Source organism: Physcomitrium patens, chromosome 12 (genome assembly GCF_059467195.1).
Source record: "Physcomitrium patens ecotype Gransden chromosome 12, ASM5946719v1, whole genome shotgun sequence".
Lineage (NCBI taxonomy): Eukaryota > Viridiplantae > Streptophyta > Bryopsida > Funariales > Funariaceae > Physcomitrium > Physcomitrium patens.
The window spans coordinates 831150-848680 of NC_143421.1; the positions used below are offsets into that span (position 1 = coordinate 831150).

Genomic DNA, 17531 nt, shown 5'->3' on the forward strand with positions numbered 1-17531 from the left:
GAATAAGAAGGGGTTGCAGTGCTCTTGCAATTCTGCGGGCAGCAACATGAGGAGGACAGGAAGGATGTAAACAGCAACAGCCAAGGATGAGCAGGAGGGGGACGATGATGCAACTGGGCTGCTGACAGGCAGCATGTCGGGGGGGAGACTCATTATCATCCTCGTCAACTTTTCTGGCTTTGCTTTGCTTTTCTTTCTTTCTTTCTGTCCTTCCTTCCTCCCCTTCCTTCCAGCTGGTCCGCCTCCATCACCCTTCCTCTCCTCCTCCTTCTCCGTTTTTCCTGTTGAGAACCGATGCTGAGGAAGGGAGGGAGGGAGGGATGGGGGTGAGTGTGGGTTGCAGGTGTGATATCCGGTACTAGTGCGGAACGTTCCTTCATCCTCCCTCTCCCGCTCCCCCGCTCCATCGTTTCCCTCTTCCCTTCCTCCTCCCCCACCTCCCCCCCCCTCCCCCTCCCCTTTAGGTTGCTTTCTCCGCTGCCTGGACTTGTTCTTCCTTTCACCTCCTCGTTAGGTTTGCTGCTCCCTTCCTCTCAGGGTTTCCCTGTGCTCCCCTTGCCTCCCTTCCTGCCCACCCTTTTCGCCTCCTTGCTAACTTACTCTATCACCTTGTTGGTTTGGACTGTCTTCGCTTTTCTCTTATGTACCTTATATCGATCGGCTCGCGTATGGATTTTATTTTCTACGTGCGCGTTGCTTGAGTTGTAGGGTAGGTCTTCTATGAATTCGGCAAAGTTCGGCGGATTTCGAGATAAAAGCAGACGTAGACGCCGCGACACAGACAGCAGTTTGTGCGCTTGACAGAGAAGACAGGTAATGAAGGAGAGAAAACATGGCGAGGACTCCGATGGCGTGCACAGTTGCCGGTAATTCGAACACGCGCTCGAGGTGTGTCACTGAAACGGTGAATGGTTCGCATCATTTTACAATCAATGGCTATTCTTTAGCCAAAGGCATGGGAGTAGGGAAGTATATTGCCAGCGAAAGCTTTTCTGTTGGGGGTTACCAGTGGGCCATCTACTTTTATCCGGATGGGAAGAACGCCGAGGACAATTCTCTTTATGTGTCGGTTTTTATTGCATTAGCTAGCGAGGGCACAGATGTGCGAGCGCTTTTTGAATTGACCCTCTTGGATCAGAGCGGCAAGGGCAAGCACAAGGTGCACAGTCATTTTGATCGCTCCCTGGAGAGCGGCCCATACACTCTTAAGTATCGGGGCAGCATGTGGGGTTACAAGCGCTTTTTCAGGCGTGCCGTCCTGGAGACATCAGATTTCCTGAAGAACGATAGCTTGGCAATTACCTGCACTGTCGGTGTGGTAGTGTCTTCCACGCAAGGTCCTAGACTGTACTCTATCCCTGTTCCTGAGCCAGACTTGGGACATCATTTCGGCGCCCTGCTGGACAGTGGTGAAGGCGCTGATGTGAAGTTCGAAGTGGACGGAGAGTTGTATCATGCCCACAAGCTGGTTTTGGCTGCCCGGTCGCCCGTATTTAAAGCACAGCTTTTTGGGCCTATGCGGGATCGCAATAGTGACCATATCGAAATCAAAGATATCGAACCCCCAGTAAGAGTCCACACAAACAATTTTGGCTTTGTTTAGCATGTCAAGATAGAAGACTTTGCAGGATTACAATGTCCCGTTTCTGGGAGCAGGTCCTTTTTTTTGTTGTTTTGTCAGGATCTATTACAAACAGGTAGAGCATGTGAAGGTCACACTCTTGAGACACATAGTTTTTTTCTTCGATGATTGTGGTGGAGTAATTGGCACATTGCTCCAACGTTTTTTTTTTTTTTTTTTTTAAGCTACTCTAGGAAACAGTTGATTTTGTAATTTATGCAGTAGGTTTATGGCTTGGTCCGTTTTTGACTTCTAGGTCCAGATGTAAGCTGTGTCCTGAAACCTGTTTGAAGCTTAGTGTGTTGAGTAGAGTATTTCTGGCACTATCCCCTTATCGGTATAGCTTACTGGATTTAGGTATCTGGAGATGTGTCCGTAATTACCAGTCGTGTGGACAACCATTGATAGTTCATAGTCCACGCATGCGAAGTTATTTAGGTTAATTTTAAGCATAGTCACCTAATACTCATCTGGGGGATTTGAACACGACGTTTACAGGTCATTTATATTTCTTCTTGCTGAAAATGCTGGGTTTGTTTTATTTCTTTCTCTTGAGTCCTTGGGTTGTTTTATATTATTGCAATGGCTAGGATTTTGTTGTTAAACACTGACGAGGACTTGGAGTATATGCTAACTGGTCGTTCTCTGGCAGGTGTTTAAAGCGCTGCTACATTTTATCTATCGAGATTCTTTACCTGATACGAAAGAGCTTATTGGAGCACCGTCAACATCCACTCTGTTAGCCCAGCACCTTTTGGCTGCAGCAGATAGGTATGGCCTAGATCGACTTCGATTACTATGCGAATCCAAGTTGTGCGAGAATGTCAGTGTAGATACCGTGGCGACGACTCTTGCCCTTGCAGAGCATCATCACGCCGCAGAGCTTAAGGCGGTTTGTTTGAAGTTTGCAGCCTCAAACCTTGCTGCTGTGATGCACTCTGAGGGGTTTGAATACCTTCGCGATAGTTGTCCCACGTTGCAGTCTGAGCTGTTAAAAACAGTCGCTGGTGTTTACGAAGAAGGCGTCGGTACAGGTGTAACCTCTAATCGAAATCGTAGTGTTTGGGGCCAGTTATCTGACGGAGCCGATGCCGGGGGTAGGAGGGTTAGACCCAGGACTTAGTCCGCACTCCGACCACTAATTATGCAGGATTAGCCTGTTGTTTCTTTGAGACCATGATTTACTTCATCTGAAGTCCTACGGTGCGAGGGAGTTCTATCTGGAGTGAACTTCACTACCTGACGAGGATCATGAGGTTGTCTGTTGGTGTGGCCTTTATTTTGTCCTCGCAGTGAGTTGTGAAGGTTTACCGCTTGGTACATAGGGAGATAGTGTCTTGTGTTCAAGTTCAGATGATATTTTATGCTAGAGAGCGAGTGGCCTGTATCTAAAATCCATCCGAGTGCATCTCGTTATCCTCTTGAACAAATGAAAGTCCTTCGGCATGGGTGTCTCAGATTTGGAAGCTGGTAAATAGGCTATCATTGAGATGCCAAGTGCTTTGTGTTGATTCCCAGTAATTTTCATCACTCATGCGTTTGCTCATTTAAGCACGCACTATCGTGTGCACTTCTTGTTACTGGCGTGATAACTCTATGTTGGCTACAAAGTATGAGACTTCATGAAGTAGATCTAGAAATGGCTGTATGACGCTATTTGGTTTCACTTTATGCAACTGTGCCTGGCGAATTGCATTAGGGATGGGGAATGTAGCACCAAGACACATAAATTAACTCATCATGAAGAAAGTATCAGGCCAATTTTTAACCACCCGATACTCATAGTCAATGAGGTAACGTCACTCGGTTATGACAGTACAAGGTTAAGCTTACAGGAATATCGCATGCAACATAGCAGGCTGCAGCCACACTGGAGTCTAAATTTAGTGGACAACATCGAAGGTGCCATGTTTCATCGCCCCACACTCTGTAGGATGTTGCACAGTACCTGGTCGTTGAGCCATTCAGTGGCTCTAGTGAAGGGAGGCCCTTTTTGAGCTCCTTCATTGTCACCTTAACATTGATGGTTATGTTGACTGAGGATGATTGAATATATAAATAACTAAAATTGGAATAACATTTATATTTAAATAATTTAATTAATATTTATAATCAATTATAAATAATTCGGTTTAAAATTTAAAAATTAATGTAATTTTGTAAAATTAAAATATAGAGCTAATTACTATTTGTTATTAACATTTTAACATTATACAAAGAATGCAATTATTTTTTATGATATCTTTTTCTATTTTTATTTTAAAAAAATATGTAAATCAAAGTTATACATATGTATAATATGAGATCTATGCTATGTTTATTAAAGCATAAATTAATAAGTAACAATTGACAACACTAAAATTTAAAATAAAATAATCTATAAACTATTATATTAAGGTTGTATTATTGAAATCTTAGGTGTGTTATAATTTTATATATATATATATATATATATATATATATGTTAGTTATAAACATTTTAAAATACCATTTTATTGAGGTAAAACGAAATGGCTTCAATTATTCAAATCTACATATTCTATTTAATAATATTGAAGTGATACTTTTTAAAATATATAATTAAAACTTAAAATGTTAGATCAAAATAAATTATAGATTATAATCATGGACTAAAAACTTGTAGTTTGAAATTATTCTATTAGAAAAACTACATTAATATATCAAGTTTTAATTATATTTATAGATATTGATTAAAGATATAAATATGTAAACATTTAAAAAATTATTCTAATTTTTAAAAAAAAAATATTAGTATTTAAGTATTTTTCATAGACTTAGTTATTATTCTTAAGAAAATATTAAAATAACTTGTATAATAAGTTATTAGAAGCTTAATGTTTTTTTTACCTAAACATGCTTATTATAATATGTTTCCTTGTTTTAACTTGTTGATTATTATTGCTACTTTTTAAGTGCATTATATGAAATTCATAGATACAAACTATAGTTTTATACTAAAAAAAAAATACATAACATTTTCATATTTGGAGAAGCTTTCACAATTCTTGTAGTTAGTCCTACAATTACAATAAAGAAAATTTAATTTGGAATCTTTGCATAAATTTTATTGGAATTTTATTAGGATTATTAGGATTTATTTAAAATTTGATTAGGATTTTCTTAAGATTGATCAAGGTATTTTTTGGATTTATTTATAAATTCTTTCGGATTTTTACTTCAAAATTTCTTCAAGATTTCATTATACATTTTTAAGTTTTTTTTTTTTTTTTTTTTTTTTTTTTTTTTTTTTTTTTACAATTTTTGTAGGATTTGTTCATAAAATTTTAAAAACATTCTTTATGATTTTTTTAGAATTTATTTAAGATTTCTTTTAATATTTTTTATAATTTCTTTGATATTTTTTATAAAATTTCTAATGATTCTTTTAAGATTTTTTAAAGATTCTCTAGGATTTGATTAAAGATTGATTATAATTTTTAAGATTTAAATAAGTTTTTTTAGAAGTTTGTATTGTTTAGAATTAAGTTTTATTTAGAATTTATTGAGATTGTTCAATTAAGTTTTGTTTAGAGTTTATTATAATTGTTAGATTCTTTATTTGTTGCAAATACAATTTACCTTCTTCTATTAGATGCCTAGTGCATTTTTGGATTAGTTTCATATGATACAACAATAACAAGTGCCTTCAATTAAAGACAACAAAAGATGAGAGATGATAGATATCCTTGCTTGAAAGATGCTAAAGCTCAAAAATTCATAAGTGCCCTCATGAATCTACAAAATTAGGCAATTGATCTTAATGCTTATGACAACTACATAATTATAATATTCTTTTTGTAAAATTAATTTATTCTTCTACTTGATCACTTGCATTATGTTTTATACAATATTTTTTTCAATCACTAATATCTTATTATAAAATACTTAAACTTAATTGGTCGTCTTTCTTAATTATATGTCAACTATGGGAAGGGTTTTTTTCTTGGCCTATAACAATGAAGAAGGATTTGCTTTGGATTTTCTCTCTCTTCTTGACTTGCAATAAGGAAGAATTATTGTAATTTGAAGATTGCTTCATGGTCAAATTATCAAAGTATAATGAAAGAAGAAGAAAATACACAAAGTGTTATGGACATCCAACAAAAAGATTCTAGAAATATTATAAGAATATTTTATTAGTTTCTAAAAGGTTCTAAATTTTCTAAAAGATTCTAAGATGTTTTAAAAATATTCTAAGAGGTTCCAAAAAGTTCTAAGAGGATTAAAGAAATTTTCTAAGAAGCTTTCTAGAATTGCTTCATCTTCAAGCAATATGAGAACTTCTCAAGGAACTTCCTAAGGTTGCTTCATCTTCAAGCAACATGAGAATTTTTCAAAGAACTTTCTAAAGGTGCTTCATCTTCAAGCAACATAAAAACTTCTTGAGAAGCTTTCTAATACCTAATATATATTGGAATCAAGGTTCAAAAGATTTTTAGTTTGGACAACATATCTCTTGAAATTCTAGTTCACCTCTTTTGGTGTTGATCTTGTATTCAATTTGTTAAATCAAGTTCTTGTTAGCTTTCTCATTGAAACTCTTCTGTTCAATTTCTTCTTTGGTCTCTAGTATAATATATCCATGATAGTTTGTCTAGACTGCACTCTTATCAATACTAGAACTTGATCTTTTTTGATAAAAAATAGATTATCCTTCTTCTTAAAGGCATCTAAATGCTTTAGAGATTGTAGAGTATTTTCTTCTAAATTGGTATTGTTTTAGAATTTATTTATTTTATTTATTTATTTATTTATTTTGAAGATGGCTAGAGGTGAAGATGTTATTATGGTTGAGTCTCTTGAGTCCAACTTCGATATTATTATGAACACACTGAATGCTTTAGCTTGTAGAATTGTTGAAATTGAGGAATTTTTTGTAAGATTTCATGGTGATGTAAGACTTCAAGTAGGTCACCTTGTGATTCAATTACTTTCTCAAGCTTCTATATCCAAAGAGGTGGTGGCATTTTTACCTCAAGATGAAAATTCTCCTATTCAACAATGTAAAAAACCTCAAATTAGTCTTCTAAAAAAATTGATAGTACATGCTCAAAGTTTCAAGGATTTGTTAACTAAAGACAATTGGTAACTTTTCTACAATCTAAGTGCTATCCAACAGAAGAACCACAAGTTGATTGAGTTGGAACCTTGCTCATAAGACAAGCTTTATTTTAATTTGCTCTTATATTTGAGAAGAGATGTCCAATCTTGAGTAACTTTGAAGCTTTTATAGGAGCATTTGTAGAGGCATTTGAAAAACATGACAAAGATCAATGGATAACAATAAAGATTTGCTCATTATGTCAAGGATCACATTCTATGTCAATTTATGCATCTATTTTTGATAATTTTTTTATAACATCAATTGAGATGAATAAGCTTTTATAAGCCAATTCTATTGAGGACTAAGAGATGATGTAAAAGACCAATTACTATCATTAACTAATCCTCAAACATTCAATAAAGCTATCAACCAAGTTGTAAAGTGTGATAATTGATAATTTCAATGCTATCAAAATCAATGCTTGTGAACTTTGATAAAGCAATCTATTGAAAATTCATACTTTGCTACTTCAACAAATATATTAATTCCATACTTTGGAGTTGACAATATACAAATTGATGCAATACAATTCAATTTTTTTACAACAAAGAAAAAGAAGCATCAATTTAAAGAAGGTTTATGCTTATATTTTGGTGAAGAAGGCCACAAATCTAAAAATTGTTTTAAGAAACAACTTACAACCAAGATTAAGGGTGCAATTGTTCACAAACACAAAGATGACCAATTATAATAGGGATTGTGTGGTTAGACATTTCAACTCCTCAAATTTATTAAGGTTTATTTTCTATGTCCAACCTACTTGTTATTTACTATATGTTTATTTTTTGATCTACAAAAAATTCAAACAAATGGCTTATTAGATTCAAGAGAATTTGCTTACTTTTGAAATAAGGAGTTTTTCAAACTTCATAAAATTCTTCTAGTACAGAAATCAAAATCTATATATGTAGATGTAATAGATGGTCAATATTTATCTTTAGGTAATATTATTCATGAGACCTATACAATAGGTAAATAAACTTTGTGGTAAGTTACTGGTTGGTTATTGATAACCTTGAGAATTAGACTAATGATTAGGTAGTTTAGTTGGTAACAGTAGGTTGTTAGTGGAATAAATGGTTAAGAATTCAAAGGGTCATAACCTTTGGAATTCACTCGCTGACGGATCATCTTTTTGGTAGGATAAAGATGTTGAAGAAAGAGAGATCAGAGCCAGACCGTGAAAGTTGTAAGCCGAGAGCCAGATTGTGAGAGTCGTAAGCTAAGGGCCAGACTGCGAGAGTCGTAAGTTGAGATATTGAATTGTGTGTGATGAATTGAAAAACTGAATACAATAGGTAAGCTCAAGATTACTAATTGAATATATATAAATTACAAAGAGAGTAAGCGGGAGATGAATTGATAAGAATATGGAAGTATTGTTGAATTGATAGTCCTAGAATGGATTATGAATTGAATTAAGATGGAAGTAGTAAGCCTTGGTGTTTTGTAGTTTGATAATTGATTTCAGATAGCTCGAATACAGTCAATTGTGACACTAATAGATCCAATTCATATAATCAGTCTTTCTTCGTATTCGAATCCACCTCTATTAGTTCAATTACTTTGGTATAATGAAGCTTGAACGTAATGAAAACAACATTTTGGTGCCATTACTAAAAAAATATTAACAATATGAAATGTTAGAAATTGATTGTATGAGAGATGGAATTATATGTTGAATGAGAACGTGAGAAGTATAAGTTTTAGGATTATGAATATGTGAGTTATGATTCAAGGCAGTATTGATTTTGTAAAGAAGAATGAAAGATTATGAGTGATAATCATGAAGTGAAAGATTATCAAAGAATTAATCGACAAGCGAAAGAAAGACAGGAGTGATTATGCATAAGAAATCTTTTAAGAAACGACAAAAAGGAATTGTAGGTCTAAGTAAAATCAAAGGAAGAAAAATTCAAATTCAAATAGTAAAGAGAATAGTGATAACACCAATGGCCGCGAGAGTGCCAGAAATACCAATTGCAGTACAAATAGGAGCAGTAGGAGACCAAACTACAAGTGTGGCACTATTACCTACTTTTAATGGTTGGCCGGGCTCTGATTTCGATCTCTATATATCTCAATTTTTGACAGCCTGCGTGATTAATAATGGTAGAACTGAAGACATTTGGTTGGAATGGTTGCCAGCAACTTTAAAAGATACAGCTTTTGAATGGTATATTCGGCAACCAGTGGATAGATTTTCCAATTGGAAGGCCTTGAGGAATGCCTTCCTAACCCATTTTAGACCAATTGGATTTGAAGATTGGCTTAGAGAAAGTTTTATGAATAGCAAGATGTTTACGGGGGAATCAGTGGAATCCTATTATGGCCGGATCGTGGATATACTTCGTAAATGGGCAAATAATCAAATACCAGATGCATTTATATTGTTGATATTAATCAATGGTTTGCATCCACCACAATTAAAAATGTTTATAAAAGAGACTCGATCAGCTATGATAGAGGCATCGTTGGCACGAACAAAGATATGGGAAGAATGTCATTATGACCAATTGTTAACAGTGGGGGCCACGATGATTCCAAGTTTAGGAAGCCAACAAATACAACTGAAAAATGTCTCGATGGATAATTATCCACAAATGACTACCTCCAATGTGAAGAATGTTATGTTGTAATAACCAATTAATGCTACACCATTCCAAGCAATAGCGTCAATAACAATGACACCTTATTTTACATCGCCAATCTATCAACGATTGGAATTGTTCACAAATACGACTGTTAAAGATCCAAATGAAGCCTTGTTATTAAATCTAACAAAGAAAATGGAAGAATTGGTCATGAATTTGGCTAAAGATAAGGAGAAATGATATAAGCCTTCTAATACAAGACCTAATGTATGGTGTAGTAATTGTAAGGGACAAGATCATTTTGATACGGAATGTCCATCACCCAAAGAAACGGGTGTTCAATGTACATTTTGCAGAGGAAAGCACCCTACCCAAAACTATTGGCATTTACAAAGGCAACAACAATTCAGTAATTTGACCATGATCCCACTGACTCAATGGAAAATCAATCAAGTTCAAATGAGAAATACATATAGATGGAATGGAAATCGATCTAATCAATAAAATCGAACATTCAATAACTTTCAAAGTTCCAATTTTAATCAGGAATCTGCATGAAACTCCTAGAACTACGGGAAGAAGCAGTAGAGGTATCAACAGTATGCTCCACCGACATCATTGAACCAAGTATTCTCCATACCAACGGGACAATTAGGATCATTTTCTAACCCTACATGGAACAAGCCTAGTAGGTATATAGTGGTGGAGATACCCAATATGCTAGATGGGGGTATAAGAAGACCACTTCATTGTTTTCATTGTAGACAGATTGGTCATTATACGAGTGAATGTCTCAATCCCAAAGCCAATGACGATTATGCATCAGTATATGCGAATTACAAGCAGTTGAAACATACTTATCAGCAATGTAATGCTCCGTTCAATTTCAATAATTGAGATCAGCAGATCTAAAGCTAAGAAACAATGGAGGAGATAAATTAAGGTCCTCAAGATTCACCAATTCATTGGGTAGAAGTAGTCCAAGCTATCCTTACAAGAAGTCAGAAAAAGAAAAAAGGACCAATTCAACATTTGGGTGATCCTGAAGTGAAGGGTTAATTGGACCCAATTATGGGGCTATCCAATCAAAGTCCTGACATAGGTCCCTTACTCAGTATAAGACTTGAATCGATTGTGCATCCTAATGAAGTACCAATTACAGAGGCTTTGGTTCCGTGTCAAGCTGTTCCGTTCTCTACACAGTTTTCGAAAACATCCTTTCCATTGAAAGATCCTCTCGAGGATGCAAATTTCAAAGAAGCTTCGTCTATTGTTCCAATTTCGAGTCCAGGGTGGAAGAATATTTTACCTCATGGAGTTAAATTCAAACCAATGAAAAAGAAGGCATTGGATATTACCTTACATATGGAATCCTATGACATTTTGAAGGATATAGATGCTATTCGGCCTTCTATTTCTATGAAGCAATATCTAGCAGTCACACCAGAGTATCGTTCTATATTGAATTCATCGTTAACATGACAAAGACAACGTAATAAAGAAGTTTGTGAAGTCAGTTTGAACCCTGATCTAGATGCACCAACCATTGATGTTTCGATTGACGGTGTTATAATCTTGAGTATTCAGGTGGATGGTGGTTCCAGCGTCAATTTAATGAATGCTGATACAATGGATGCTTTAGATTTGGAACACTTAATACCCACAACATTCATGTTACGGATGGTAGATAATAGCCGAGTTAAACCAATAGATATTTTACGGAGTGTTCAAACTATAATTACCGATATTGCATATGAAATTGACTATATCATCTTTTGATTACAACGTTTGACTTTATCATATCTAATTTTATTGGAATGACCCTGACTTTATCAAATGAAGGCCAAGAACGATTGGGGTTGGAGTACTTTGACAATTGGCAAGGATGGAGATAAAATGGTTTTACAAATGTATCCAATACACTATCACAGAGAATCTCAATTGCAAGCATCTAAATTGATGTCAGACGATGAGATTAGTGCCAATGATGATGTAGTAGCACCGATTACGGAGGCTTCCATGGAAGCAGACCAATACCCTGGAGTGGTGTACCAATGTGGCAATCCGGGGGAGTACTTGATATACCCGACGGTGTCGAGGTGGAGAGAGTTTGCCTCAAGAAAACGCTGGACTTCTGGCTGTCACTAATTATTCAATTAAGCTTGAAAATAAGGAAAGCCCTAAGTTTATATATAATTTTTTCCTTTTGAGTAATTACACCAAATACACAATCCTCAAATAACCCACAACTTCCAAAATATGATAAAATCTTCTAAAACCTTGTTTATTCTTATATGGAGATTTTTCCAAACTTCAACACCTCATATCTCCTAATCCAACTGTCCAAACAAACTCAAATTTTACATGAGGTACTGATGTATTCTTATTAACTTTTACAATGAATTTCAACTGCAAATTTGTTGCAGATCTTGAGATATCTTGAAAAGCCTAACAGTCACTTCAAACCCTTGTCTTTATACATCCGTGTGCAATTTTCTTCATATCCCACAAAATATAAGCTCAAATACTACGAAATTTGTATGTATAGCTTTTTAACACAAAAATTTACATTCTCCAAAAGTTTGAGCCAAAAATTCATCCGAATACTCAAGTTATGGCTCCAACCATTACTACAAACAAAACCGCTTACTTACTCCCTTTGATTTGGAAGCGCCGCCTTCAACTCCTTACAACTCCTTCATATGAACTTCAAAAGTAATAATTCTTTCCTAAAAAATGTAGGCCTTAAAATCGCCGTTGCAGTCACACCTTCCAATCTTCAAAAGCTGCTATAAAACTCCTCGTACTCTCAAAAGAGTAACAGTATGTCTTTAATTATACACCTTAACTTCAAACGGCTATAACTTTTTCACCTTAACTCCAAATCCTCTAATTTTTGCACACAAATTGTAATCCAAACCCTAAACTTTACAACCCTAGCTTATAATCTCCAAATTACCTCGAAAGAAGAACCCTAATCCCTAATAAGGCCTCGGGCAGCCTCCTTGAAGCCTATTGGGCATGGTATTCGACCAATAGGGATGAAGTTACCCATTCCTTGCCTTCATCCAACCATGCTTTGCTTTTATCTCTCCCAATTAGCCTCCTATTAGTTTAGATTTTCATCTTTAGGCTTCCACTTTCTCCCAAGGCTTCATACTAAACATTTAGGTCTTATATATATATTTTTTTTAATATCAAAATCAAAACAAGTAAAGAAATAAAGTAAAGTTTCTTATACCAACTTCTTTTAATTTTATCTACTAGCCACTCTAACACACATCTAGATTTATTAACATATAATATGTTCTAACTAATTTATACATACTATAAGCATTTACAGTACGATAATGGATTCAAAAATCTCTGCTAAAGTTAGTATTGATTGGATGACCAAGTATGATGTTCATCATGTCAGTACTCTGGACATAGGATTTAGTACTTCGCACATGTCGGACTTACCGATTGATTTTAAACCAACGCAGAGATTGAAACTGAACGTTGACGCTGCACCTTTATATCAAACTGTCAACTTGGCAACCAAAGTAGAGCCTCAGACAATTAAAGTATACGAAGGTATTAAAGAATAAGAGTTAACATGTTGGATAGAATTTTTCTTGAATCATAAATCAACTTTTGCTTGAACTTATGTTGATCTAAAAGGTATCCCCGCTGAAGTCTATGAGCATCATATCATTTTAGAGGAGAACACTAAACTGATATGGTAGAGGCAACATTGCCTTAATCTTAAATATTCCCTCATAGTGAAGGAGGAATTGGACAAGCTTCTTGCAGTTGGTTTTATTTACTTAGTACTGAATAGTGAGTGGATTTCTTTAATCGTGATGGTGCCAAAAAAAAATGGAAAAATCCGAATTTGTGAAGATTCATGGAAACTTAATACGGCCACCAAGAAAGATTACTTCCCATTATCTTTCACTGATAATATGGGTAATATGTTGTCATTATCACTAGGTAGTAAAAGAATAGGAGTGGAGCATCAATTAAAGTCATTCTGTGGTGTTGTTTTGGATTGGCTGGAGTGCCATTTTCTTGTATTTCTTGTATTTTCGAGAGTAGTAGTTCCAGTTAAGAGTTAACAGTGAGGAGCCAATCACAAGTATGGATTGAAGATGTTCCAGAATGGATGAGTCAACAGCAGCAATAATTGAAACTTTGGGATGTCTAGATCTTGAAATTGGAAGTTCAAGTCCGTGAATTGGGAGAGTATAATGAAGATCTCTCGAACTTGTTGAAGGAGTCGATGAACAAACTGGAGGAGGACAAAGAAGATTTGCAATTGGAACGAGATTTGATGGAACGGACATTCGATAATACAGCAAATGATCAATTGGGTGGGCCAGAGGAAATAGTACCTTTTTAGAGTTTTGTTAAGTAGTTTTTAGATAGGTAACAATTGTATGTTTACGAGGGCGTTGCACAATTAAGAGTGGGGCTATGTAGAATAAGTAAATAAATTTTGTAGTAAGTTATTGGTTGGTTATTGATAACCTTGAAAATTAGACTGATGGTTAGATAGTTTAGTTGATAAGAGTAGGTTGTTAGTAGAATAAATGATTAAGAATTCAAAGAGTCATAACTTTTGGAATCCGCTGGCCGACGGATCATCTTTTTGGTAGGATGAAGAGGTTGAAGAAAGAGAGACCGGAGCTAGACTGTGAGAGTCATAAGCCGAGGACCAGACTGTGAGAGTCGTAAGTCAAGAGCCAGACTGTGAGAGTCGTAAGCTGAGAGTCAGACTCTGAGAGTCATAAGTCGAGAGTCAGACTATGAGAGTCGTAAGTCGGAGGAAGCTTGGTGCTACCTCTTGTTGTTTCTTTGTTCTTCACGAGTAATAGATAGTTTTTGAATATTGAAAAGTTAGTCTGGAGTACAAGACTATGAGAGTTGTAAGCCAAGATATTGAATTCTATGTGATGAATTGAGAAACTGAAAACAATAGGTAAGCTGGAGATCAGTAATTGAATATATATAAATTGCAAAGAGAGTAAGCGGGAGATGAACTCATACGAATATGAAAGTATTGTTGAATTGATAGTCGTAGAATGGATTATGAGTTGAATTAAGATGGAAGTAGTAAGCCCTGGTGTTTTTTAGTTTGATAATTGATTTCAGATAGCTCGAGTACAGTCAATTGTGGTACTAACAAATCCAATTCATATAACCAATCTTTTCTCGTGTTCGAACCCACCTCTATTAGTTCAATTGCTTTGGTATAATGAAGCTTGAACGCAATGAGAAGAACAAGACCATACTGCTAGAAATATCATTTGAGAATCATGGTAGTAATATAATATTTAATATTATTAAAATCTCATCCAATCCTATTATTTTAAAAAATTTGTAGTTAAAAATATATAATATATTTATAGTTTAGAAGTTTTATAAGATTAAATTTTCTATCGAATTCCTTCAAGCAAAACCTATTAAAAAGTTATCAACAACAAAGCTTTTATTTCTTGGAGCAAAGGTATTTATGAAGAAAGCTAAGAAAGGAATGCCATTTATTATTTATGCAACTCTAGCTTGTAAAGAAGCAAACTTAATAGTAGCTATTCTAAAATAGTATAAGAAATTTTAAGATGTCTTCAAAAAAATAAATGTTGATATATTACCAGAGTATCAATCATCTGATTGTATTATTAATCTTTAAGAAAGGACTCAATTATCATTTGGCCCAATTTACAACTTATTATAGAACAAGCTTTTGGAATTGAGAGATTATATCAATAAAAATCTTGCAAAGATTTTTATTTGACTATCCAAATCTCCAATATATATATATCAATACTTTTTGTGAAAAAAAAGATGGATCTTTCCAAATGTGTGTTGATTATGGCAACTTCAACAAAATAATGGTAAAAAATTATTATCCATTACTATTGATATTAAGGCTTTTGAAGCAACTCGATCAAGTGAAGATCTATACTAAAATAAATCTCCATGGAATGTAAAATTTGGTGCAAATTAAAGAAGGAGATGAATGAAAGACAACATTTTAGACAAGATATAAACATTTTCAATATAATGTCATGCATTTTGGATTGACTAATGCTCTAGCTATATTCTAACATTTCATAAATGATATTTTTCAAGAATTCCTAGACAAGTTTATTATCTCTTATCTTAATGATATCTTAATGATATTTTAATGTACTTCAAGTTTCTTAAAGAACATAAAGAACATATAAGATTATTCTTCCAAAAATTACAAGATATAAGATTATATGTCAAATTGGAGAAATGGATATTCCATCAATCTAAAGTAGAATTTTTTAGATATATTATATCCAATGAAGGCCTATTGATAGACCTAAAAAAATTTAAGTTATATCAAAGTGGATAATTTCAAAGCTAGTATAAAATATATAATATTTTCTTGAATTTCTTAATTTCTATTAGATATTTATTGAGAATTATTTCCAAGTTGTTGCTTCTTTGACTTGGTTGACATCTAAAGACAAATTGGAATGGAGACCTTAAGGACAAAAAACTTTTTAAGATTTGAAGGCAAATTTTATTACAGCTTCAATTTCAATACATCCAAATTTCATAAAGGCTTTTTATTGATACTTTTAAGTTTGCATTAAAAGTTATATTATCATAGATAGAAAATGATAGAAAACTCTATTCAGTTGCATTCTATTCTAGAGGATTTTCCATTGTAGATATTAATTATGAGATTCATGATAAAAAATTGCTTGTAATTATAGATTCTTTCCAAGGATGGCATCACTTAATAGAAGGCATTGTCATATTAAATGTTGTCTTATTTGAAAATATAGTGGGCATATAGTTGTGAAAGATGAAATTATGTTATATAAGTATTCAAAAATCTTAATATATTTCACCTTTATAAGAAGAATATAATTTGAATTTTAATTCAAAAGTACTTAAATTCAATACAAAGTGCTCAAAAAAACTCTTTTTAATAATCTCAACTATGTATAAATTCCAATTATCTTGTTATTTTTATAATTAGATAATTTTAAATTTTCTTTATAATCTTTAATCTTAATTAATAAGCTTTATCAAGGTGTAGCTTCTAATTTAACCATCCACTTAGAGCAAAATTTTGCATACAAATTCCACTATAAGTCTTCTATGTGTTGAAAAGAATTCACTCCAATCCAATCTATAAATTGTGAGAAAATGCCCAAAAATCACAATAATATTATTTGGCCACCAACTTGAAAGTTGATACAAATGTTCTAGTAGTGATTTCTCCTTCTCCAATTATTAAATTCAACTCAAAATTGGTATGTAGCTTGATCTTTAAGTCTTCTAATACTATGCTAAATTTCACCTTGATTTGACTAGTAGATCTTTGGATATCATAGAAATTCTATCTAACTCTAAACTGCCAACTTTTGATACCCTCTTGTATCAAAACCTAGATATCTCCAAATTGGACCATTAAATTTTTACAAATTTTTACACATATATTATACAGCTAATTAACTAAGCACTATCAAATTTTGAAGTATAGATGTGACACCAATTTCACAAACTAACCAAAAGTGCTAGCCCTAATTATATTGCATAAATTTCTAGTTGTTAATATAAATCCTAACTTTGAACAATAATTGCTAAGTCCAAATAAACCTTATGTCCTTAAGTCAAGCTTTAAGCTAGCTCTCAAATTCTAATCTTCAATCTTCTAATCAAACCCTATTTTACCTTAGGTTGTTATTTTCGTGGCTAAAAGTTGATTTTAATCCTATCTCACAAACGGTCAACCTCCACATATCAATCTAACCTATCTTAAGGGATTTTTAGTCCAATTCTATCTTAAACTTAATCTTAATATCAGCCATGCTAATTATTTACCTCTTTTAATTTGATTTTATCAATTTATGGTATTTTAAGGAAATAAAAGAGTCTCTATAATCTAAAAGATAAAATCACTAACCAACTTTTAACCTACTAACCATTGAGACAAGAAAATAAACTAAGAGGCTTTTATGAAAGCCATGTTTAAAAATCTTGAAATATTATTGAACCAAGATAATCAAATATTAATTAAAAATTTATTTTTGATTATATTTTTACCATACAATTGTATTACATCATGACAATACTACATATCCTAAAATTGTATATACAAATTACAAAAAATTGGAGTTTTTTTTGTCAACTTGGATATTAAATTGTTGCTAAATTTTTTAAA

The 17531-nt window shown here is 33.6% G+C and overlaps 1 protein-coding gene across 1 annotated transcript; it reads left to right on the plus strand.

Moving 5' to 3' along the window:
• The first annotated feature begins 500 nt into the window (after positions 1-500).
• On the plus strand, positions 501-3167 carry LOC112289847 (BTB/POZ and MATH domain-containing protein 1). The gene is made up of 2 exons (XM_024535502.3): positions 501-1567; positions 2274-3167. The coding sequence occupies exons 1-2, from the start codon at positions 833-835 to the stop codon at positions 2742-2744; spliced, it is 1206 nt and encodes a 401-aa protein (XP_024391270.1). The 5' UTR covers positions 501-832; the 3' UTR covers positions 2745-3167.
• The last annotated feature ends 14364 nt before the right edge of the window (positions 3168-17531 follow it).

Excerpts from the sequence above, each read along its gene's own strand:
- LOC112289847 (XM_024535502.3), top strand. The coding sequence starts at position 833 with ATGGCGAGGACTCCGATGGCGTGCACAGTTGCCGGTAATTCGAACACG. Across the intron at positions 1,568-2,273 it reads TCAAAGATATCGAACCCCCA|GTGTTTAAAGCGCTGCTACA; the intron begins GTAAGAGTCCAC and ends GTTCTCTGGCAG.